Source organism: Pygoscelis adeliae, unplaced genomic scaffold (genome assembly GCF_000699105.1).
Source record: "Pygoscelis adeliae isolate BGI_AS28 unplaced genomic scaffold, ASM69910v1 Scaffold18, whole genome shotgun sequence".
NCBI classification, from domain to species: Eukaryota; Metazoa; Chordata; class Aves; order Sphenisciformes; family Spheniscidae; genus Pygoscelis; species Pygoscelis adeliae.
In genome coordinates this window covers 27,986-53,832 of record NW_008825558.1, presented here as the reverse complement: position 1 = coordinate 53,832, position 25,847 = coordinate 27,986, and the positions used below count along the sequence as shown (strand labels likewise).

The 25,847-nt window shown below is 39.9% G+C and overlaps 1 protein-coding gene across 1 annotated transcript in view; it reads left to right on the top strand.

Moving 5' to 3' along the window:
• The window catches only part of GPC5 (glypican 5), a 137,887-nt gene that overhangs the window by 111,057 nt on the left and 983 nt on the right, over nucleotides 1-25,847 (top strand). Inside the window, exon 4 of the mRNA XM_009332321.1 lies at nucleotides 22,022-22,155. Coding sequence (XP_009330596.1) covers nucleotides 22,022-22,155 — 134 coding nt within the window. The remainder of the gene's footprint in view (nucleotides 1-22,021; nucleotides 22,156-25,847) is intronic.

The window sequence follows — 25,847 nt, the reverse complement described above, 5'->3', positions numbered from 1 at the left end:
GCAGAGGACACGAATTCTGTTGAAATTGGCTCATTAATATTTATTTATTTTATCTTCAGAGTGACTCATGAACTGTTTCAAATTTTGATAAGCAATTAATGCATCAGTGATTCTAACAGACACAGAGAAGATGATTATGAGCCAGCAAATAATGGCTCGCTTAGGCACGCAGCAGTCTCTGCAGTTTTAAAAGTGAGTTTCATCACAGTAAGTACTTTTATGAGTTTTAAAGAAGCAGACAGAGAATTAAAAATCTTTAACTGTTTGGAAGTATGATATATATATATATATCTGTGAAAAAAGCTAATAGGAGAATCAACAGAGTATCCTGCTTAGTGATACATGTATTTGTACAGCTCTTTATCTAATCATGTGTACGTTTGTGTAAATAACTATATGTAAAGAATTTTTTTCTAACATGTTGCGTGGATATCTATACTTAAATCTAATGTGTATTCATACATTAAGCTCTGTGTGGTGTAGAAAGACCACTGATGCCTATATAACATGGCTTCCTTTTACAAAACTTTTTTCCAGTAATTTACAACTTGTTCCCTTTTCTGCTTGGGTCAGCAGAGCAGTGTCATGCTGTCTCCAGCTGGAATCCCTTTGTTCTTCCTGTTTCGAATTCACACCTTTAATTGCTGCATCCCACAGCTCTGCTGAATGACAAATAAGTGCAGCACCTGTTCATCATCTCTATACCTGGACGTTATTCTATGCTATTCTGCAGGATCTAGTGGAGATGTGTGGGTTGTGCAACTCTTCACACATATATGTTCACATATATATATAGAGAGAGAGACATGTATTTTATGACAGTTCTGTTCTGTATTCCTGAAGTTTATATGTGTCCATTTATGTACTGTTTATGCTCAATGTATAGTGGACCCTATGCTTTTTAGCTGGTAGGAGTTGGAACAGAAATTTTTTAGCAAACTTCTCTGTGTATCCTCAGGCAAATATAATGTAATAGAGGTTTAAGAGAGCTGCATCATACAAAACAAGAACAGTATTCATTATTAAGATAATCTGAAAAAGATGATATTAAGTAGTTGTTAAGCATTGGATAACAGGTAAAAATGCTTATTGCTACAAAGGACTTTGTAGCTTCATCCTGTGCCCTGCTTTGTGCTCAGCCTGAGTTGCCACGTGCTGGTCTCTGAACTTGCGTATAGCCAGGGAAATCCCCGTTGAGGGCAACTGTGCAGGCTAGTGAACGCACAAGAGCTTTGTAACACATTCAAGCCTTATTTAAGGAAAAACAAACAAAGAAACAAACTAAAAACCTATGGAAACTTGTTTATAAGTTGTAATAAATTGTTTCATGTTACCTCCATTCTGTTACGCTAGCCACTGAGTGTCAATATTAAGACAGAAGGACAAAGAGAGATTTTAGCAAGATGTACAAAGTTTTGGTGTGGATGGAGCCTACTATCCCCAGCGTAAGAGCGTGTTTCTGTTCCCTTTATGCATGGGTTCATGGCACGGCCCCATGCCAGGGAAGGGCAAGTTCCTGTGTCACTCACAGGGTGGTTCAACGGCAGCTTAAGCCAGTCTCACCCTAGGTTGCCCAAGTCCGGCTCTGGCACCGTCCTCAGCTGTGTGTTTCCACCCCTTTCCCTGTGTGCAAGCTGCTTCGGCAGCTGAAATTCAAGCTGGTTGAGGGAGCTGCCTGCAAGAGAGAGAGTCTCTCTTAGCCGTGGTTTTGTTTCCGTGTGTGAAGACCTGTGTTGTCACGTGTTGGGTAACGCAGCAGCGGAGAGGTCCATCGGAGTGGAACAAAGAGAGGAGCTGAGAGGAGGTGAAATGGGTCTGAGGCAAGAGCTGAAGGAAGAGGAGAAAGGAACAGGAGAGAAGAGAAAGAGGAAAGTCACAAGGCTTTATAATAAAATCTTTCCTCCAAACTTCACATGAAACTGTCGTTCTCGATTCCCAAAAGATCAATGGTGTTTGGGATTAATATTGAATAAAAGAGATGACAAGGAATATTGATTATTTGTTCATTGTGTATTCTGGGCACTGATGATTTGAGGATCTGGAGGAAAATGCAGTATGTGACCATGATATTAAAAGCTATATATGCATATAAAAATGTGGGAATCAGAAACAGAACAGAAAAAATTAAAATCACACAAATTCTGGCATTTCCTAATTTTGGAAGTGAGGAATTTGTGCTATAGGTTTGGTAAAATTCTCATATGTATTTTCATATGTAATATAAGCCTACAAAAATTTGGAATGGGATTTTCAAAAGCACTATGTCTTCACTGTGTTCTAACCCATGTGGACTTTCACCAGATCAGTTTTCCAAACAGTTGGATGTAGTGAAAATGTCAAACTTCTGGAAGTTCTCAAGTCCTTTGACTGATCTTAGTCTCATCCTGAAAGAAGATGTAAGTTATGTGTCTTCTAAAAAATATGCATAATTATATTGTATGAAGAGACTTTTGTCTTGCTCTTTTTTTAATCTGTTGTTAATAACTAGGAAAAAAGCAACATGTTTCTTGTGTCATAGAATGCTTGCAGGAAGAAGTTAATAGACTGTATTTAGAGCTTTATTTCCTTCTTGATTATTTTTGCTTGAAATGACTAGCTATAAACACTTAAACAGTCAGAACTCCTGTAATACTGTGATGTTTTAAATTTAGTATTCCCATGAAGAGACACATCACAAACATTATAAATAGAATATTTGTGGGGGTTTTTCTATTCCTTCTAGGATCTGTTTTATGTAGCTACTTTTTGTTGGGGTTTCTCTAGTGAAAAGTCACACAGCCTTATTCCATGCCATTCCAGAAAACGAAGTGCTGCAGAAGTGCACTAAACCAATTAATTTTTTAGATTTAAAAAAGGAATGGAAAGAAGGTGATGAAAAACATCTTTTGATAATCCCAAATATATACAAAACATACACCTGCTAGCTATGGTATAATTGCAGGTTTTAATTTTGGAAAGAAGTAAGCTTGATTGTCAACAAACAACCAGATTAACAGCATTTCTAATTGTGGGAAGTGCTGTGCCTGGATATTTGGTAACTTTCATAGCTTTACAGGTTAAGGCACTTAAAAAGATCAGCATCCTTTGAAGTAGCTATTCTGTGAACCCACTTCTGTAGTATCTAAGATCTAATTTATTTACTTACGTGATTATATGCCTAGAAATACAGCAGTTTTATGCTTACTGTTTCATAGCTACTGCAGTTTGGTTTCTTGCTTAGAGTGCATTAGTCAATCGTGTGATGTAAGTTCACAAGCTATTTGAACCTATATTAAAAAATAATTGATTTCTCACTCTATTTTAAAGAAATTTTAATATTGGAAAATGCTTATTATAAAACTTTTATATAAATCAGGTCATGAAAGAGATCTGAAATTCATCACTTAAAAATAAATTGTAATTATCACAAAGAGCTGTACTCAGCATACCTAAAATGGACTTCTGTATCCTATATGCATATAAAAATACACAGTATAATGTTAACCAAAAGTGGTTATTGATTTGATAACAATCAGAGATATAATTACAGTATTTTTCTGTAAGGAAAATATTAGGCTGTACTTCCAAGCATTATTTATAATGTCCACCCCTGATTTTGCTTGAAAAACTTCTGAGTTATCTATCTAATAAAAATTCAGGAAAATAGAAGAATGGAAGAAAAAAATAAGCATTTCCATTTGTCCTGGTTTCCGCTGGGATAGAGTTAATTTCCTTCCTAGTAGCTGGTACAGTGCTGTGTTTTGGATTTAGGATGAGAACAATGTTGATAACACACCGATGTTTTAGTTGTTGCTGAGCAGTGCCTACACTAGTCAAGGACTTCTCAGCTTCCCATGCTCTACTGACTGAGAAGGCTGGAGGGGCACAAGAAGCTGGGAGGGGGCACAGCCAGGACAGCTGACCCCAACTGGCCAAAGGGTTGTTCCATACCATGTGACGTCATGCTCAGTACATAAACTGGGGGAAAGCTGGCTGGGGGGCGCGGCGCTGCTCGGGGACTGGCTGGGCATCGGTTGGTGGGTGGTGAGCAATTGCATTGTGCATCCCTTACTTTGTATATTCTTTTATTATTATTGTCCCTTCCTTTTCTGTCCTATTAAACTGTCTTTATCTCAACCCATGAATTTTACTTTTTGTTTTCCGATTCTCTCCCCCATCCCACTGTGGGGGCTGGGGAGTGAGCGAACGGCTGTGTGGTGTTTAGCTGCCTGCCGGGTTAAACCATACCACCATTAAAACTGAAAATTCAGGAAAACAGAGTAAAGGAGAAAAATAAGAAACATTTCCCCTGAAACGATTCAGTCTGTCTAAACAACAATGTCATATGAATGTCTTCTAATGTTATTTCCATGTGTTTCAGTGCACCCAACAGTATGTACACAGAAGGGATATACATTTATTATCAAATTTAGTGACTATTTTACCACTAGCTTATCTTACTTTGCCTCATTAGTGGAGGAACCTTTCACCATTCTTTGATTTTGAGGGCTATGAATGCTGCATACCCTTCAGCAAAATGGTTAAGGGCTTTAACCTTAATTTTGCTTCTTTGGATTTTGTTTTCTTGTTTCACAGTTGTAGCATTATTCCCATGACTCCTGCTTTTGGCTTTTGAAACTTTTAAAAGGAAGTAATGTACATTTACTCTTGCCACCTTAATTTTCTCATAACTTTAACCTAAAATGAAGTAAGAAATACACCATTTGGAAGTGACGCATTCAAGATTTTGTTATTTTTTAAATAAATATTAAAACAGTATTTTACAAATGGGGAAGTTCAGACTTGATATTAGGAAGCATTTCTTTATTGAGTGGGTGGTCAAACACTGAACAGGCTTCCTAGAGAGGTGGTCGATGCCCCAGGCCTGTCAGTGTTTAAGTGGCATTTGGACAATGCCATTAACAACATGCTTTAACTTTTGGTCAGCCTTGAGTTGGTCAGGCAGTTGGACTAGATGATCGTTGTAGGTCCCTTCCAACTGAAATAGTCTATTCTGTTCTGTTCTGTTTTGTTCTATTCTATTCTATTCTATTCTATTCTATTTATTCTATTCTATTTTATTCAATTCTATCCTAAATTCTTTTATGAAATAGCATAGACTGAAAATCAAAACCCTGGTTAAAAAGAAACAAAAGCTCTACACATAAGAAGAATTAGTTATGTGAAAACATAGTTTCACAGCTTAATTTACTGTATATACTAGAGTAAAACTGGCAATTGTTATAGAATAACCTACTCACTTATTATTTTACAAATTAAGCAGATTACACAGCATTGTATAATTTATGACTGCTTTGGTTTATTATCCATATTGTTTATATTTAAACTGCATAGTAAATTTCTCTATTGCAAACATTCTAGGTATACTTTATCTGATTGGAAATAGGTAGGTTTAGACAAACATATAGCTGGCTCTTCCAAATAGCTGACTGCATTTGTCTGCGATTCATCTGCTGCTGTGTAGACAACTTTTTCCAGCATTTGCACAACGCAGAGACATGCAGGCAGCGTCATTCTGAGGGAGTTCTCCAATGCTGCAGTAAAAGAAAAGCAACTTGAGTGCAGGGACAACTTACCATATTCAAATCCCAGACTTCCCTCTCTTTCGTGCTTCTACACGCTCCTGCTCCTTCGTCATGATTGCTACGATTACCTTGGAGGATCACTCACTCTCCCTTCATAAGAGAGCCCTGTGTAACAGAAGGCTCCAGGTGCACTTGGCATGGGCAGAAAAAAGCAGCACTGTCAGTGCTGGACGCAGAGTTTTGTGCCTCAGGATGGCCCCAGTATGGACAGCTGACCTAGCTACGCTAGCTCCTCCCAAACTTTGGTCCTGTTGCCACTAGCAGTCAGGGAGGCAGCAGGGAGACAGGATGATTAACGGTGCCCTTACTTTTGGCATCAAACAGCCAAACCACTCTGTGAGTATGTATGTATGCCCCTGTAGTGTGTATGGTGGATTACTGGCTTGCAGTTTCTCACTGGGAAAGAAGAGGAGGATTATCTCTGAAATAAGATGCAGAGGGATGGGGAGAAAGGGAGTGTGAGTAAAGGTGAGGGAAGTGGATTGGGGTCCTGGGTAAGATGTGCAGGTCCCCCACACTCTATCGACCCTCTACTCTTACAGGCTTAGCTTACAACAGTGGCATAGGAGCCAGGGCACTGCCAGGTTTCACTGTCAGCCACATCCCATAGCTTATCAAGAATGCAGTGTACATTGCAGGTGGGGTAAGTTGTAGCTGTTTTTAACTACCTCATTGACATCAACCAGGAAGAATCCATCACTGGCAAGAAGTGTCTGTCACTGTAGGGGAGGGCAGGAAGGCTGGGCAGTTGGTAACAGGAGGTCAACAGAGTACCCAGCACCAGGATTCCACTGCCAGGCCAGAGCACACTGCTTCCATGGGGGGATGACGTAGGCACTGCTGATTTTCAGAGAAGAGCCCCCATGGGCAGAGACCACATGTGATCTGAAAGATACAGGAGCTCAGATGTGGTGCATTTTCTTTAGCTATTCCTCTCATTTTTGAGATTATATGTGATACAAACTACTTCTTCACATGGCTTTTGACCTGTCTCTCTACCTGTGCTGTTTCCTTTAAAAGCAGACACCTTCTAGTTGTTTTCATGCCTGGTTTCCATGGCAAAGTGTGTGACACTGTTCTCTTGTCATCCAGCATACCAGCTCTTGAGTATCTTTGTGCTGCTGCTGCCAGGGCTCTGCTACAGGATCTGTTAGGACTGCAAGGAACAAATGTCCTTGTTGAGCCCGTCCCTGTTCACCCTTTCGTATTCATTCTGCCTGGGCTGTTTTCACCTTCTTCCTCTAGGCATAATGCTTCCCTTTCTTGCTGGAAGCAAGTGTGCAGAATGCTGTAACCACTGAAGATGTCATTGACACTTTCCAGAGCACTTTTCAGGGCACTGCCAGACTGATGCAGCCAGTGTCATTGTGTTTTCAGGATGTCAGAAGCCTTCATTTTTATGGCGATGAGGGGGCAAGGTCATCGTTTCTTTTATCAATGGGTAGAGGGTGAAAAATCTCAGCTGGAGGGAGTAGATGGAGTCTCTTATGGGAAGACTTTCTTCAAAAATAGGGGGTAAACATGAGAGAGCTTGTGGATAGAGGACACTCTATCCTGCTGATAGTAGTCAAGATAAGTGTGCTGTCTGTCGATCTTTTCTTGCTTCAGATGTTGATTTGGAAGGGACACACATCATGGGGGAATTATAACCACCCTGATAGCTGGTGGAAGGACAACACAGCAGTGAACAAGCAATCTAGGCGATTCCTGGAGTGCATTGGCGACAACTTCCTGGCATAGGTGCTAACGAGGAAGGGTGCTCTGCTGGATTTGATACTTACAAACAAGGAAGAATGTGTCAGGGATGTGAAAGTCAGGAGCAGCCTTGAGATGGTAAGAGTTCAATACCCTAAGAGGAGGAAGCAGTGCAAAAATGAGTACCACAACCCTGGATTTCAGGAGACCAGATTTCAACCTCTTCAGAGATACGCTTGGAAGAATCCCATGGGGTATGGCCATGGAGAGTAGAGGAATCCAGGAGAGCTGGTTGATATCCAAGGATCACCTCCTCCAAGCTCAAGAAAGCCTATCCTGCCAAGTAGGAAATCAAGCAAAGGCATCAGGAGTCCTGCATGGTATAAGCAAAGAGCTCTTGACTGAACTTATAAAAAGGGAGTGTTAAAGAGGTAGAAGCAGGGGCAGATGACCCAAAAGGAGTATAGAGTTGGTGTCCAATATTGCAGGGATAGGGTTAGAAAAGCCAAGGCTGACCTGGAGTTGAATCTGGCAAGTGACGGGAAAGGCAGCAAAAAAGAACGCCACAAGTACATAAACAGCAGAAGTAAGACAAGGGAAAATGTGTGCCTGCTGCTGAATGGGGCAGGGGAACTGGTGACACAGGACACAGAAAAGGCTGAGGTATTCAATGCCTTCTTTGCCTCAGTCTTTACTAGTAAGACTGACCTTCAGAAGTTCAAGGACCTGGAGACCAGGGGGAACATCTGGATCAATGAAGACTTCCCTCAGTGGAGGAGAACAAGGTTAGGGCGCTAACCTTAGAGCACTTAAACAAACTGGACATACATAAGTTCATGGGGCCTGACAAGTAGCACCCACAAGTGCTGAGGCAGCTGGCTGATGTCACTATGAGGCCGCTCTCAATTATTTTTGAATGGTCTTGGCAACTGGGAGAGGTTCCTGAAGACTGGAAGAAAGCAAATGTCACCACCTCTATCTTCAAAAAGAGTAAGAAGGATCCAGGAAACTACAGGTCAGTCAGCCTCACATCAATCCCTGGAAAGGTGATGGAGCAACTAATCCTGGAAACCATTCCAAACACATGGACAAGAAGGTGATTGGGAGTAATCAGCATGGATTGACAAAGGGGAAACCATGCTTAACCAACCTGATATCCTTGATAGGACAGCTGACTTGATAAGATATGGATAAAGCAATGGATGATATTTACCTGGTCTTTTAGTAAAGCCTTTGAGACTGTCTCCTGCAACATCCTTAAATGTAAGCTGACAAAGTACACAGTGAGGAGGACTGAAAACTGGATGAGTGGCTGGGCCCAGAGGATTGTGATCAGTGGCACAAAGTACGGTTGGAGGCAAGTCACTAGTGCTGTACCTCTCGGATTGGTACTAGGGCAAATACTGTTTAATGTCTTCATTAATGGCCTGGTTGATGGGACAGAGTGCACCCTCAGCAAGTTTGCAAACAATGCAAAACTGGGAGGAGTAGCTGATGCACTAAATGATTGTGCCATTCAGAGGGACCTTGGCAGGCTGAAGAACTGGCCTGAGGGGAATCTCACAAAGTTCACCAAAGGGAAATGAAAAATCGTGCACCTGGGGAGGAATAACACCATGCACCAGTACATGCTGGGGTCTGACTGACTGGAAAGCAGCTTTGGAAGAAAGGCCTTGGGGGTCCTGGTGGATAGCAAATTGAACGTGAGAAATGCACCTGCACAGCAAAGAAGGCCAACAGCCTCCTGGGCTGCATTAGGTAGACTGTTACCTGCAGTTTGAGGGAGGTGATCCTTTCCTTCTGCTCAGCACTGGTGAGGACACATCTGGAATACTGTGTCCAGTTCTGGGCTCCCCAATATGAGAAAGATATGGACTGACTGAAGTGAGTCCAGCCACGAAGATGATTGTGGGACTGGAGCATCTTTCATATAAAGAGAGGCTGAGAGAGCTGGGATTGTTCAGCCTGCAGAAGAAGAGGCTCGGGGGGAATCTCATCAGTGTGTATAAACACCTCATATGAGCCAATGAAGAGGAAGGAGCCAAGCTCTTTTCAGAGGTGCCCACTGACAGGACAAGAGGCAATGGGCAGAAATCCAAAAACCACGAAATTCCATGGAGCTGGTTGCCCAAAGAGGTTGTGGGTTTTCCATCCTTGGAAATATTCAAAACCCAACTAGACATGAACCTGGACAACCAACTGCAGCTGACCCTGCTTGAATAGGGATGTTGGACTATATGACCTCAAGAAGTCCCTCCCAACCTAAACAATTCTGTGATTCTGTGAAATGACTTAGAAGGTGGGTGCATCAGGGGAATATTCTCACCAAGGAGCCAGCCATCTTTGAATCAGTAGCTGTGGTTGGATAGGACACCCACATATGGGCATCATGGACAAGGCAGGAACCTGTCATGTTCATGGTGTTCTTCTTCTAGTGCAGGATGTGGGCCCTGGCGTCATCTCATGGCTGATGAACATTGCCATGCAAGGTATTCACTACCACGGTATGCTGTTAAAGCTGAGTCTGCACAAGACAGTACGCATTGTCTATTTCACAGATCTTCGGTCAAAGCAAAAGTGAATGAATTGCTCCTTATACAATCTCAAAGCCTGGATGAAATTCCCCAGGACAGGATGATAGAAATTGAGGCCAACAGAGAGCGAGCCCAGAGGTTCTCAAAGGAGTTGGTCGCAAAGCTGTATATCAACAATAGGTACTTTTGTTCTCAAGAGAAGTGGAGGCATTGATGATAAACTGTGGAGGGAAAATGAGCCTTGGTTTAGAGACTGCACAGATACAACCTAAATTTGATGTTGTGGGAAAATTAATTATATTGTTCCTATCACCAAAGTATCTAACTGGACTCAGCCTTGTACTCCTTTAACTTTCAGCATGTGTGTATTCCCATTACCAGTTTATAAAAGACAAACCCCAAGTGAGCAACATGCCAGATAGTTCTTCCATACTTTTTTAAAAAAGTAAAAAATTAAGTACATAATTTTCAGCAAAGCAGACTTTGGAATAAAATTGTGGAGTTCTGCCTGAAGCTTTTGGCATATGTCTCTGCCATCATTACTTTGCTGAATTTAAATTACTTGGTAAATTGATGAATTTAAATTACTTTACAAGATCGATACAAACTGATTTGTGGAAACTGCTGAACAGCTACTGGATTTAAACTCCTCATCTTATACATGTCTGTATTCTAATATCATTGTGTTCTAAAGGAAGGTTTGATATCTAACCTAACACACAGTTGAACACCATCACCTTCCATTTCTCTCCATTCACAGATATGCATCCAGCTGTAGCTGTGAAAAACTGTGGTGCTTGTATAATAGTGTGGCATATTTTTATACATCAGTTATTTTTGTTAATGTAGCATGGAGTTAAGTGTACTGCAGTCATGACCTCCATCTAATTAGGATTCCTCTAGTGTTATATTTCACTTCCCCATTGTTTCAAAGTGGAAAAGCTCCTTGCTGCTGTCAAAATGTTTTCTTCTGAGGCTAAATTGGGCTTCGTTCATCAGAAAAGAGAATGGAGAACTTTGAAAACAAAGCAAAAACCAACAAAGCAAGTGTTTATGGCTTGTCTGCAACTACTGAAAAGTTGTTTTCATTAAATAGTAGGCTTTCTTCCTACCTAAACATACCTAGTGGTTTGACAGCTCTTCCCATCTTTTCTGGTTTGATCCATCCTTGCTATATATTTCAGTAGCTTGCACTTACTGAGTTCTGAAGTATTACCCTTATTTCTGTAGTTGTCCTCTATACCACACACTATATACTACCCTATAAATGCCCGTGCTGTTTTACAGATTTTGTAACTAAAGTCAGTGTTTTCCAAATAACGACAAAATCTCTGCTACAATATTTAACATTAAAATAGTGGTAATCACATCCTGGAGCATCTCTTGATTGTTGGAATCCCTGTTGTAAGCTCTGTGCTAAAGAATTCTGCTCAAAATCGGTGCTTTTAATGTGTAGAAAAAGGGCTTCAAATTATGCATAGAATATTAGCAGAGGCAATAATACATCCATAGTTATGCACACATTTTGGAAAAATATACGTTAGTGTATGATCTGATCCTTTCATTTATCAGGGCATTACTTCTCAAGTACAAATTGGAAAGAAAAAATAAAATTGATACACACTGCTGGACATACACTTGCTAATATTCTGTTAGTATCTTTATTTTAAGGTTTATGATACACTGGCAGATACGTGGCAAACACTGGAAGCACTTCTTTCTGTCAATAACTTCTTAAATATAATAGCAGCACATGAAGCCATGAAACCATGTCTGTCTAAATAAAGTCAATTGCTACAGTCCTCAGCTTCTCAGCATTTGAGTATATGGTGGCACAGCTTTTGGTACCTGTTTCAAGATACATCATTTCCGATTCCTTTTCTTTCGGCCAATTTTCCTTTCATTTATGGAAATGAGAGAAGACTTATTTCTCACCGTTGGTGAGAAGTGGTTCAAATCCAGTGTCAAGTTCATGTCTCACACTTTTCTGAAAAGTGCTTTTCTAATTCATTTGCCAAATTGCCCAGGTTCCTCCCCTGCAAGTCCTACAATGGAGTTACTTCTTGTATGGGGTGCAGGTGCCCCGCTGCTGGCAGCGGGGGGCTGCAGGGCGGCCTCTGTGAGGAGAGGCCGGGGCTGCCCCGTGCCGGACACAGCTGGTTCCAGCCGGCTCCGACCGACCCACCGCAGGGCACAGAGGAGCCCCTCAGCCAAGCTGGTGGTACCTCAGGGAGAACGTATTTAAGAAAGTGCAAAAATTATGCATGGCAGCGAGGAGTGAGAAAAAACAGCCCCACAGACACCAAGGCTAGAGAAGGAGGAGGGGGAGGAGGTGCTCCAGGCGCCGGAGCAGATATCTCCCCTGCAGCCCATGGAGAAGACCGCGGTGAAGCAGGTTGTGCCCCTGCAGCCCACGCAGTAGACCATGGTGGAGCAGGTCTCCACACTGCAGCCCATGGAGAACCCCATGCAGGAGCAGGGGAAAAGTGTGAGGAGGAAGGAGTCGCAGAGACAAAGTGTTATGGACTGACCACAACCCCCATTCCCCATCCCCCCTGCAGCACTTGGGGGGCTGAGGGGAGGCAGAGGAGTTGGGAACGAAGAAGTGAAGTTGAGCCTGGGGTGAAGGGGGAGCTAGGGGGAAGGTGTTTTTAGTTTTATCTTTGTTTCTCACCATCCTACTCTATTTTTAATTGGCAAGAAATTAAATTAATCTTCCCCAAGTTGAGGCTGTTTTGCCCATGACAATAATAGGTAAGTGTTCTCCTTGCCTTTATCTTGACCCACGAGCTTTTTCATATTATTTTCTCCCCCTGTCCTGTTGAGGAGGGGGAGTGAGAGAGTGGCTGGGTGGGGGTCTGGCAGCCAGCCAAGGTCAACCCACCACACTTATTAACACACACACAGGGCTTTGGCAAGCAATGCTGAGTAGTGCAGGTTTGCCTAAGGTATCTTCAGTATAGACTGCCAAGTAAATAATGTAGGAACATATCGTGGCATGCATTATGCAGTCCTATTTAATGTGTTTAGAGCAAATCCACTTCACAATTTGAAATGACTTGAATCTTTTGTTAAATCTTTCAGTTTGCTGCACTTCCTTCTGAAGATTGAGATCTGTTTTGTCAGGAAAGCGTAGGATCTTTAATATACCTCCCTTTTTCTCTTTTTTAACAGAAGGTTAGGCAAAATTTGGGCAAAATGCACAGATCCAAAATGGCCTTCCTCTTTCCATTGGCTGCATAGGGACTCAGAGGTCTGAAAAATGTGGAGTAAGCAGTCTTGGCTGCCATCATGTTCTAGTTTTAGGTGACATGCTATATGTCTAATTCTGCTTTGGCACCATGGCAGGCTTGCCTGAACGTGTCCACGGGGGAGCTGAACTGAAGGTAAGGAAGGTGCTCCAAGAGGCTGAAAATGCTGCAGTCTGGTTCTTCGTATTTGCAGAGAGAGAAGAAAGGAGGCTTTTCACTCCTTCCCCAAAGCCAAGTAAGAGGCACGAACAAGTGTAAAAGAAGGAAGTCAACTGAGAATCCTTTCTGTAGGCTGTGTACGTGTTTTCTTTTTTCTCTGCTCTTCCTTTTTCATTGTGAAACAGAGTAACTGTTCTCAAAGAGAGTTACTGAGCTGAGCAGACTTCTGGTGTCTCTGTTGGCCCTTAAATCACTACCAACCCTTTGTACTGGAAGAGAAAAACTTTGTGAAGGCAAATCCAGAGATTTTGAAGCAAATGAGTTTTTCAGACTGTTTTGGTCCCTGAAATAATATGAACGTGTATGAATAAGTGACTGTCTTGTACATCACAAAAGATCTGCAAAGAAAACTAGTTTGTCCAGGTTCAAGTAAGAGTGTGAGGAGACACTGAAACATTTAATATATACAGATAGAGGAAGCAAAACCACTAATCTCCTAAGATGTAGTTTGGAATGGGGGAGAAACACCTCGGTTCTCTGAAACGCTGACTGACTACATAGTGGGTTTTTTCCCTCATCTTTTTTTTCAGATGGTTTCTGATTCTTTATTATCATGAAAAGGTGACCCTCCAGTTATCTAAAGAGTTGTTGACAGTGTCTTATGCTAAATGAAATAATGCATTGTGACTGTTACTGTAAGTGTGCATGATTTTATTCATTTACATACTTTTGTTGCAGATCTTACTTACAAAACTGCTTTCCCGTTCACAATTTTGGAACATAAATTGCAGCTTCCCACAAAGTGTAAACACATTGTACAGATATACTGACACAGCCAACTTTATTTGCTTCCACAAATTCTTTATGTATTGTAAGTTGTAATATATTTTTTTAAGTGAGTAAATGCCTGATAAAGGTTATAGAGCCCCATTTCTGCTTTCATTGACAGTCACCTTCCTACTGAATTTCTTTTGGTTTATAAAGGTGACCCGGGATAGAGTTATACTTAGATTTAATGAACAATTCTGCCTGCATCAGACAAGAAGGCGTAATGTTAGCCCTCTACGTCAGAGCTGTACTTGCAGGGCACACAGAAGTAAGGAGCAATAAAGTAAATTTCAACCACTAGAGAGCATAGATGCATCAGTCTAACTACCCACAGGCAGCTGATCTTTGGAAAGGGCTACTGCCGGTTTTATATAATTGCTTTTCAGAGGAGAACTACAGAGTGTTTTCACTGAACGTAAATGAAACACCTTGGCATCCACTGAAGCAGACTTGGATGGGGAGAGCTGGCAGCCTCTTACAAGAAGCAGTTTTGTTGAACTGCCTTTGAATAGTTTGAACTGGCAGTGCTGTATTCTGGCTGCAGGGTAACTTGGCTGAGAACATTAGGATTTCCCCTGACATTAAGCCATTAAAAAAAAAAAATCATTTCCTTCCCTCCCACCCCCATTCAGAAGGAGAAACTATTTTTACTGCCAGACTTGCCGAGTGTTCATCCCTCATGAAAGGAGCAGCAGAATTAAAAACATTTAAGGTTTTAGTAATTAAAGAGCAGAAGACACAAATTAAAAGTATATTAAGTTACTCAAATTTAATGGGCTATTAGATTTTATTTTACAATCAGAACATGCAAAATTATGAAGGAAACCAGAGATAATTAAAAACTGACAGGATAGGAGAACAGTCTCAAGAACTTGGGCTGGAGCACTGGTTTTGGTAGATGGAGTGGTAGGAAGAGGGTACAGGTCTCAGTCACATGAAAGTTGTGGACTGTGGCTCCCAGAATCCAACAGCTTGGACAGCAGTCTTTTGCAAAACTGTATTAAAAAATAGCTGATTAAAAAAAAATGGTTTGCAAACTCTTAGCATTTTTGTCTCTTCCTTGGTCCTCCATCTTGACTGTAGATTTCCCCAAAAAGGTGTACAGCAATGGCACTGATGCCGCGCTAATGCCAAACAAAGTGGAATAATTAGTTCAGTATCTCCAAGTCGCACTTTTATTTATGTATCACAGAAAATGGTTTTCCTTTTTTTTGCAACATGTAATCCTCTGTTTTTTCTGATGAGGCTACCACTGCCTTGCTGGTGGGTCTGCATTTTGTATATCTGCAGTTTGCATTTATCTGTGCTCAAGACCATCTGGTTGGGTGTGGGGCAAACTATTACATTTAACAAGGTTGCTTTGAATTGGATTGGTTATTTCTTGAGCTTGAAACCACTTCCAACTCTATCTCACTTCAAAAATTCTAAATACACTGTTTCATGTATCACCTGAGCTTTTAATTACAATTTTGAATAAAATTGCTTTGAAATTATCATTATTTGGCAAGTCCATTTAAGATTTGTCTTGCAGGTGATTATAAATTGAGTGTTTAATAATTTGTGGAAGCATTATTCTAAGTATCAGCTTTACTCTGTAATTCTCTAGGCTGTTGTTCACAGTGTTTTCCCCTTTCAGCTTGTCTTGGACTTCTCTTGCAAGTTCTGTAAAATGATTAAACCTATGTATGAAACTTATAAAATTATAAGTTGCCGCTGTAACTCCAGAGCTTGCTTAGAGTTCTGGATGCCTAAGACATATCGCCAGGAGTCCTGAGGCTACAGTGGAAAAAAAGAGACAACTAGTCACAGATAAAGAACACAACATTTACAAAGAAAATGTAAATGAGATGATACACAATTTCTGCATGATTTTCCTGTGTTGTAAACACTGGTGGTACTCCACCGCTCTTTCCTAAGACAATCTATATATAGATCTATAATCTCATTAACATCTTTTTCCTGTTCTGAAGTAAAAGTGGCCTGTTGTACCAAATGCTTGCTCTCCTTCTTTTCAGGAACCTGAATTTTGTCTCAGTAGGGAATACTTTAATCTTCCATGCATATGTGCACGCTCTCACATATCAAAATACGTTTTTCTTTGCAGCAGAAGTTTGATATTAAATAAGCAACTATTACAACCAGCAAACGATAAAAGCCTGCTTAAGTGCTTGGAAATACTGAAATGCTGGTGCTCCCTCTTGTGGTTTAACTAGAAGAAGACAAACCAGTGAAACTAGCGCTACGTGTGTGGATATATTGGCTCCTGCAGCAGGAGCTCAGCTGGAGATTATTACAAGTTAAAAGGAGAAGCTGATCTTACTTTGAGAAATTTTCATTTTCACCTGCTTAGATGATCAGAAAGTGCCAAACCCCTGTGTTGCCTGGTGACAGAGAAGCCATCCTCTCCTGTGCTGCTCGCAGAGGCTGGCTGGCAGAATGGGGTGCGAAAAAAGAGTATGTGGTATTGGTCTTCGTCTTCTCCTCTGTCTGTCACACAGCCATCTACCTGAAAGTATTACACATCCACTTGCAAGGGTTAAATCTGAATCAAGGAAACGTCATAAACATTTAATGCATTGTTTTTCTGGATGAATATTTTGGGTAGTTTGATTAGTAATCTGTTGCTGAAAATGCTTGTGACTCATCACGAATCTGTTTCTCGAAGAAAGTGTTCACTTGTGTATTCCTGGAAAATAAAATAAAATTCACTTAACCACAATTTTTTTTGTAACAAATGTATTTTCAACCAGTCCGTCCCTGCCATCTCATTCTAGCTTTGTTTTACAGTTATTACTTCAGCTGTCCATTTGCTCATGAGTGTTTGAGGGGATTTAACTGTAAGGGATGGTGGCAAATTTGTGATACGATAGCTAGAACTGAAAGCCATCAGACTAACCACTAACTAAAACATGCATTAAATAAAAGCAGTTTTAAATGCCCGCATGGACTATGGCCACACTGATGGCTTACAGGTCTGAGAGACTGTGTCAATCTTGTGAATACTTGACACATACCCCAGTTACAGGAAATCCTGGATGTATATGTATAAAAAAATTACAGTGCTTGCTAAACTTACCAAAACAAGCATGAAACAGTTAAACATAAAAGAAAGAGCAAGTTTCAGACTCCTGGTTCTGGTTCCCAGCTAGAGCTGACTCTTAAGCGCAAGAGGTTTTGTATCCAGAGGAGTGTTTTCTTCCCTGTTACTGTGCGCAGCAGTAAGAACTAGTGAAACAGACTACAGACACGCTGCAAGACTAGAAGATGCTCATCTTTCCGGTGTACGCCACCACAGCCAATGACCCAAAGCGGAGCAGAGGGTCTCGAGATTCCTGGCACAGTGGCAGCGTTTAAAGATTATGGCATAGTTAATCACCGCGACTTGGCATATCTAGTTCGAAGTGCACCACAGGACTGTGCATTCAGTTTGCTTCAGTCATCTGATGTAAAATCATTTCAGTAGAAATGCTGAGGTCAGAAAGAACCATTTCTGTAGTGGGAAAAAAAACCCAAAGAATGTGACTGGTTTTGCCTGTTGAGCATATGAACTCAGAGGACAGTATCCCACCTTATCGATATGATGCTCACATCATTGTCCGGTCCTGTGTAAATGTAAAGGTTACGATGCTCCGGCTTTCCAAACTGTGAGTAACCATAAGCAGGCATTCTACGGAATTGCACCAAGCAAAATCAAACTGCCATAAAGTTCATGTGTGGCACTAATTGCAATTTAACTGCATGGTTATTACAAGAGCTTTTAATTAACCCAGTCATCATACTGTGGCGTACAAATTGTGCATAATAACAGCATGCTGAGTATAATGACAGTAGGTTTGTCTGAACTGTGAAAATCAGGAGTTTTATAATTTTCTGAGGTTTCTTTTTATGCCCTTAAATATTGTGCAGTATTTAAGAACATTTGACCAAAAGAAAAAAACAAACAACCTACAGAAAACCCCCTAGTAAGTTGCTGAGGCTTGTCTGTTTTAAAATTTTATAGCAGTCTTTAATTCTTCCTGAAATTCAGTGAGATGTTTAATTCTCTCCTGAATAATATTTTTGGTGTTTGAAGCCAAGAAAAATGGTCAGTTTGTGGAAACATTCAGTGAATGTTTCCTTTCAGTGAAACTGGAATATAGTAAGAATACATTCTGTTCAGATACTGCTGCAAAATGGTAATTTGTTAGATCATTAGTGTAGTGAGAGCATTCCCGTTCTCTCAAAGTTATGATTCCAGTCTGTGTTTCTCAAGACTGGCGGTAGTAGCACTGAACCAATTTTTACTTGGAAGGTTAATTTTGCAGCCCAAAGGCTAAAAATAAAGAAACAGTGTGGCTAATGGATATAGTTGTAGTCCTTCAGAAAACACGGGAAATACAGCTAAGTGGCATTACGCTTAGACTGTGTACTCATTCCTGGAGACCTAAAGAATGCATAAAAAAAAAAAGCAGACGTTATTATGGAAAGTGTATTTATCTGTTTTTTAGACTACCATCAGTCCTGTACTGGGAAATGAGATACTGATGTTTTGGTTTTACATTATCTGGCTCACAGACAGAACAGGCACCTGAAGGCAAGGTAGAAGAGTATATGGCCTTTTCATGTGCACAAGCTTACTGACGAAACCAGGTGACGGTGAAGACTGGGCCAGTGAGGGAGGCACAAGTACATTTGGCATGCATATACAGTTAATCATTTAAACATGACATAAAAGTGACAGCCATTGGTGAACAGTTAAAAAAAGACAGATTGGGTTCAGCTGGGTGAGTGATACAAGTGCGATGTGCGAAACACAAAAAGAAGAACCCACACTACGCAAAGCCAGTCAGTCAGTCAGTGGTCCCAGGGGTTTAAATATAAGAGAGATGAGAAAGATAACGGATGATGACATCAACATTGTGCGTGCTTGTATGTGCTGAAGTAGCTCACCCTGCAGAAGCTACGTCTGAAGAAGCGACTTTGCTAACGGTTGGTGAGCTAACTGTCAGCTGTGAGAGCTGTTGCTGTCATTAACAGAACAGAGTTCTCGGCAGTATGATTACTGTCATGCACTTCTTTGTGGGAACGGCAGAGGTGTACGTGCTGCTGTACAAACGCTTTTTATCATTTAACTAATGCTGTTTTCAGAATTTTCCAAAAATGGCTTTTGGAAAAAAAAAAAATCAGTTCTTAAAAAGACATTTCAGATAATGACTGGATTTTTATGGTATTTAGATATATAAATTTTACCCAAGATTAATTTTTTAAGGAAGATTTCATATTTGAAACTAAGGCTTATTTTTAAATGTATCAGTGAATGCAAATTTCCCAGTATTGCATGATGCATTTCTTGAAACATTCACTCAAAGATAATAAACAGAAAGAAGGGTCATTAGTATTTTGAAGCAACCGTTTAATAAATATAAAACAAATATCATCCATATTCCAAGCCACTATGACTGTAAAAATTATTGATTTTCTTTATTTGTTCATTTTGATCAGAGTAAAATATAATGAGATTTTACTGTAAATTCAAGAAATATAGATAGCTGTGGATTCTCCTGCCTTCCTAGCGGAGCTGAATGCATATGCTTTTTTCAGTTTACTATAACTGGAGCCAATTTATTTTTTTTTTTCTTTCTTTTTTTCTCCTGACCCAAAGGACTGGTCCTTATCTGCTCAGGGTCTGTATTAGCCAGTGACTCGTCTCCACCATGTTTCTCCTCCCCTCACAGGCTCCCACCCTGCATGCAGTCAGTCTCTGAGAGTGCCTGGACAGCTAAGGTGCCTCTTTCAGATATGTAAGGCACCTAAGACCTACCACAACCTGCACACCTAACCCATGCCTGTCATGAGACAGAGCCTTCTTCCCAAACAGCCGCATCTGACTCTCTCTGTCTGTTAAACCCTTATTTTTATTTTTGTTAAGACAAAAGAGTTGTTGAAGAGTGTATGGCAAGCTGGAACTGAGGCAACCCAAACCATCAGTTGCTTTGTCATAAAAGCTGATCATAAACATAATGCTCTTCGTGTCACATCAATAAGCATAAGAGAATATGAGCACAGTGAGACAAGTAAAAGGGCAAAAGCATTTTTTGCCTCTGATAGATCTGCATTATATTGGTGTAGAGTGACTGACAGGATAAACTGCTGCAGAGTGTGGTGAAATGCAGCACGGAAGGGGCAGACTCGCACAAGGATGGGTGAAGCCTAGAAAGAGCGTAGAGACTTACAGGGGGGGAAATGCGAGTCCAGTTAAGCTGATGAAGAGCATGGAATAATGTGCTCTGGAGAAGAGCTAATGGGGGAAATAGTGGAAAAAGTGTGAGGGAGGTTTGAAACTGAATTTGAGGACAGGAACAAAATGATGCTGTCCAAGAAGACACTGCCTCTGATAAGAAATGGTGAGGTGAATACATCAAGTGATGTTTGAAGTGTATCCCATTAAGTCCCTTAAAGGGCATTAGTCCAGGGGCAATTATCTTGCAGGTAAATTCATGCACCTCATTTGAAGGGGATTCGAACTGTAACTTGAATGCCTAAATTAAGACATGTGAATTGCAACCAAAAAGGACTTTCAACTTTACCCTCACTTTCAATTCATAAGGTGAACGCTCATTCATATGTAGTAATAATACTGAATCTTTCTTCTTTTGACTGGCCTAAACAAGTATATTCAACGAGTCTTTCATTATCACCACTTACACCACGCATAACAACACAGAAACTCATCAAAATTAGATACGTTCATTTTATTTTAAATTTTAAGCGTATTTCTTAACTAACACTACAGCAGTTCTTAGTTGGAAAGGTGGTCCCTAAGACTTGCACTTTTCTCTTTAATGTGTGTGATGGTAACTTGAAACATGAGATTTATTTCCCTTCTTTGTTCTTATATTTAAACAATATGGAACAGGAAACAATAATTCGTGTTGCATAACCTGTGCACCCTTTCTTCTTTCTCATGGTAGCATTTTGCATATGTTTCTGCTTCAAAAATTGCATCCCTGTCGTAAAGCCAACAGCAATCTCCTCTCTCCCTTTTTCTTTTAAAAAATTGACTACCTATTGAAACTGAGTTTTCATAAATCACATACAGTGTTAGTTTTCCAGTAGTGCATGCGTGCTAGCTTACACAAGATATGTGCTGTTCAGTCTGCTTAATATCTTGTCTGATGTGATCCCCAGCATGAAGTATCTCTTATTTAATAAATACGGATGGCCCTAATTATTTTTATTCAGTGACTAGGAAGAATAATGAGCTATGAACATGAATTGATATCCTCTATCATAGAAAGTGCTCAGTATCACATTTTACAAAGAAGAAAATGAGAGTTCACGTGAATTTGTATCTATTGACATCTAGATCAGAAAGCCAGACATATAAAATCCCTTGATATTTTCAACATCTATCGTCCAAATCATTAAAGTTACATCTTGGATCATTAAATTTACATCTTGCAAAGTTGTAATGCAAGTTTCCACCATGCTAACTGTTCACTATATGCTCTGGGTAACTGTGCTGAACATGCCATAATAATTCATCAACCCTGAAAGAAATCACAAAGTTCAATGCATATTAAAAATGTGATTGGGGTATATTACAGAAAAAATGGAAATATGCTGCTGTTCACCACACATCATGTTCTCTTGAGGTTACTGTTACTGTCTGCATAACAGTACCCTTTCCTTACAGGAAGAAAAAAAGCCACAGTCAATAAAATATATGTGATGACTTGCCTGGTATTCCTTCAAAAGGAGTGATTTTATTTGGGTTTTTTTTTCTACTATAAAATGACTAATTTTGTGTTTACTGCATTCATTATGGATATAGTGTTGAGAAGTATGATAATTAATGGTACTTTTCTTAGCTTAATGTCCACAAAACTTTCTTTCTTATTAAAGTGCACTTAAACTGAATTGAGAGGTACATAATAATTTTTGTTTACATGTGTTCTTTCCTTCTTCTTGTGGCTTTTTTCCCTTTCAGGTGAAAAAGGTATGTGGTCCTCCTGTAAGGAAGCCTACGCAGTCTCCAGGTTGCTCCTTTGATCAGAACAAAGATAATCAAGGGTTGAAGATGTTCTCAAGAGACAATGAAGAAACCCTCGCCAACAGAAGAAAGTAAGACATTAGTTTTACAGCCAGAAAGAAAGAATAAAGTAAGCAAGCCATTAATTTTACAACAGAATAGATTATATTCAATGCAGTGGCATGCATTACTAGAGAATAAATAAAGGCTGCAAAGAATGAAGCATTTCAGCAACACAATCTGTTCTGTTACATTTTGGAGAGAGTAATTTCATGACTAGATTTTGTTTTCTGAAATAATGGACATATGACCAGAGTCATTTGGTGTGTTTTAAAGTATTTAAAAGAGTGGATAACAATGGTAGAATATGAATGTTAGCTCTATCTTTATGTGTAAATTTTCAAATTACATTTAACTTGCAGGCATTATTAAATCTGTCAAGAAGTGATGGTGACTTTTATCAGAAGTATTTGTATAAATTGATCGACAGAAAAAAATGAATGACTGTTCTTACATACCTTTCTACTGTGAAAAGTGAGACAACTAAGCATTTAGGGCTAAATTTTGAAATCCTCTTTCAAGCTAGTCCAGCTGATTTTTTTTCTCTGACTCTTTAGTCAGTATGTAGTGAATTGAGGTGACTGCAAAGACTTGGAGATCTGATTTATACCTGGCTCAGCATCACAGGGTAAAACTTGCCTAACTGCATATGAGCTAGGTGTTTAAGCTGCCATTATAGTCTGTGGAGAGGAGCTCCATAGCATTCAAGCTATGGAGCTACATACTACAAGCATTCAATGCCGCTTGAAGATACCCTCGGGTACCCCAACTGATCTTCTGCTGCCAAAAAGGATGCAGGCGTCCTGTAAGTTGTATCATATATTCCAGCCTTCTGCAGATATCCAGGATAGCTGAGGGCATCTCAAAGGCCAGTCTATCTTTAGACAAATTAATCAAGTCTTTAATGACCGTAAGAAGCGATAGCACTGTAAGGAGTAAGGATAGTATTACAGTTGAGACTAAAGGCCCTATTATGCAAATCAAGTACAAAGTTAAAATCAGAAATTTCATTTCAATCACAGTGTTTGCTAAAATACAGAGAGGTTTTCTTGGTTCTCTTTTTCCTTTCATTTAACTTTGCAGCGCAGAAAGAAACTGAAGTGAGAGAATTGCAGGGAATAATTGCTCACTCCTGATGTCTGGAGAAGAAAAAGTGCCTCTGAGCTTCAAAGGCAGACCATTCTTGTTAGTGCAAGGTCCTTCATGTTCCAAATAGTGGAGAAAAAACCCCAACACACACAGGGTTTAGAGAACATTGTGAGAAAGGAAGGAGATGGAAAACAGAAGTTTGCTTTAGCCAGCACACAAGTTCATCAGACAATACCCATTACACAGACACATTTTCTCTGTGTTGTGTAGCTAAGCAAGTTCTTGATGTTTTCTGATTGCTAGCACTCTGCAAAACATGAAACCATATTCTAAAATCTCACTTAATCCAGGATTGTTTCATGTTTCAAAGTAAGTGGTGTCTGGATTGACCTCAGGGAGGTTGCCCAAAAAACCTTAAGGGGCATCAGAGGCAGTGGGCAGCACAAAGCAGTGTTGTTTTCCCATGACTTCCCCTTGCCCGAGATGCTGGAAACGCTTCATGGCATGCAACAGGCACTACACCAAGAAGGGGGAGGGGGGAAGAAAGTTTGAGATCCACTGACACAGATTTCAGTTTAACAACTTCATAGTTGATATCATCTTCATTTGCTGCCTCCTGGCTCACCTCCTTCCTTATTAGTCACAATCGCTTTATATTTCACTTTATATTCCTGTGGCAACTGTAACAATTCCTCTCATGGAAGAGTGACTTCAGCAGATGCTTACAGCCTGGTTTTACAGAAGTGCTGTTCTCCGAGTCAAACTCCACTTTATTTACCTCCCATGTACTCCTGGCAGCAGGTTGCTCTCAGCACCTTTCACAGGCTTTAGCAGAAAAGAACAAGGTTTCTCCCAAACTGTGTAGTCTTGCTCAATGACAGTTATTTTAGGGAAAACAGATGAACAAAAAGACTTCGTTAAATGTGGGACTCCTAAGAGTTCCCTAATTTCCTAATATTCTTCAAATGCATCTCCAGATGAAAGTTTACATTTCAAAGTGCATGTTGGACTGCCTCTGCCTGAACTTTTCCTAAATTATTTTTACCATCAGACCTAAGCTGGTATTTTCTAGTACTATGTGGTAGAAGAAGAAAAGGAAATTTCTCTGTGCTTCTGACCCCAAAAATTGTCAGATGAATTTAAAAAATTCTAAGCAGAACCTTCTGTAGTAACATACAAACTTGAAAGTATATAGTGCTTTTTCCTCCAGAACTTAACATTGCAGACAGCTTTTAGCAAGGAGAATAAAACTGTAAAAAAAATGAACATTTCCAAATAAACAGATAAGTATGTGCAGCTTCCACTGACTGTAATTGCACATTTGTGCTCAGCTGCCTGTAATTACATGCTATCTGGTCTAGAAGATGATGATGTGAAAATTGACATTCATACCATCTGCCCTTCTAACTGCTTTAGTCAGACATCAACAGGGGCTGAAATCAGTTGTTACTTCTGTATTAACTTCAGCTTTGCCTCAGGATGTATTTACTAATAAACTGAATAACTGACCTTTCTGTTAGAATGCAGTTTGTCACAAGATATTATGGTAGCTGTATTCATTTAAATTTCTGTATTATACGTGGATTGATTGTGCAGAAGAAGAAGTTCCAACAAGAAGACTCTCTAAACACTAGTTTTCATCCAGAATGTAAACCCAAAGCATAGACAAAATCATAATCAATCCCACTCAATGGGAAATGGAGGAAAATTGCAAACATACTGTGCACGCTGGATGCAATGTTGGGCATGGAGAAATACAAGATATGACTATCCATGGCTGGGAAAGTGTGGATGAATCATATTTACATATTTAAAATACAGTGCGCATAGGCAATTATATGATGCATAGTTAAAATTGACCCTACCCGAGATTTTCAGAACTGCAGTTTTAGACTTAGTAGGTCACTCATATCACATTTAATAGGCATAGTAAATCTAAATCACTGTGGTTTGTGTAAAATATTTGCCCTACAATTACAAGAAAGAACATGTGGCTTTTTAAATGACGGACTGTATATAATCACTCAAGTTTTATCTGTTTTAATTTGGAGTAAACAATACTTAAAAATTTAATTCCTTATGCCATTTTAGGTCTACGTTGACTAAATACAGGGAAATGTATAGAATATTTCTGGCATTTTTTCGCAACTCCAGACACCATACAAGAAGTTAACATAAAGTGAAGCTTGCTGGCTTGCAGAGCAATGAGTACAGCACTTGCTGGTGCCTTTCTTTGGGCCTGCGGGTCATAACTATCTCAGTATAATGTGACGTTCTAAACCAGAATGAATAAATATTTTAGTTTTTCACAGCCGGGCAGGAATGGGTGTCTCAGGAAGAGATTTTCAATACATTAACAAGCAATTTATAAACATAAATATCACAATCCAGTTAAAAACATACTAACTGAAAAGTCATTCATTTGTTTTGATTTAAGTACAATAACTTATCATTAGCTCTGGGCATCTTGACAATTATTTAAAATAGCGATACATAATTTATAACCTACCAGCACAGCACACGATAAAGCTGATGTCATTTTTCAGACAGTAATTTAAATATCCACTAAATATTTAACACCTACATCTTAAACCCATCTTACCTAAATCTTGAGTTGCTCCATAACTCTAACAAA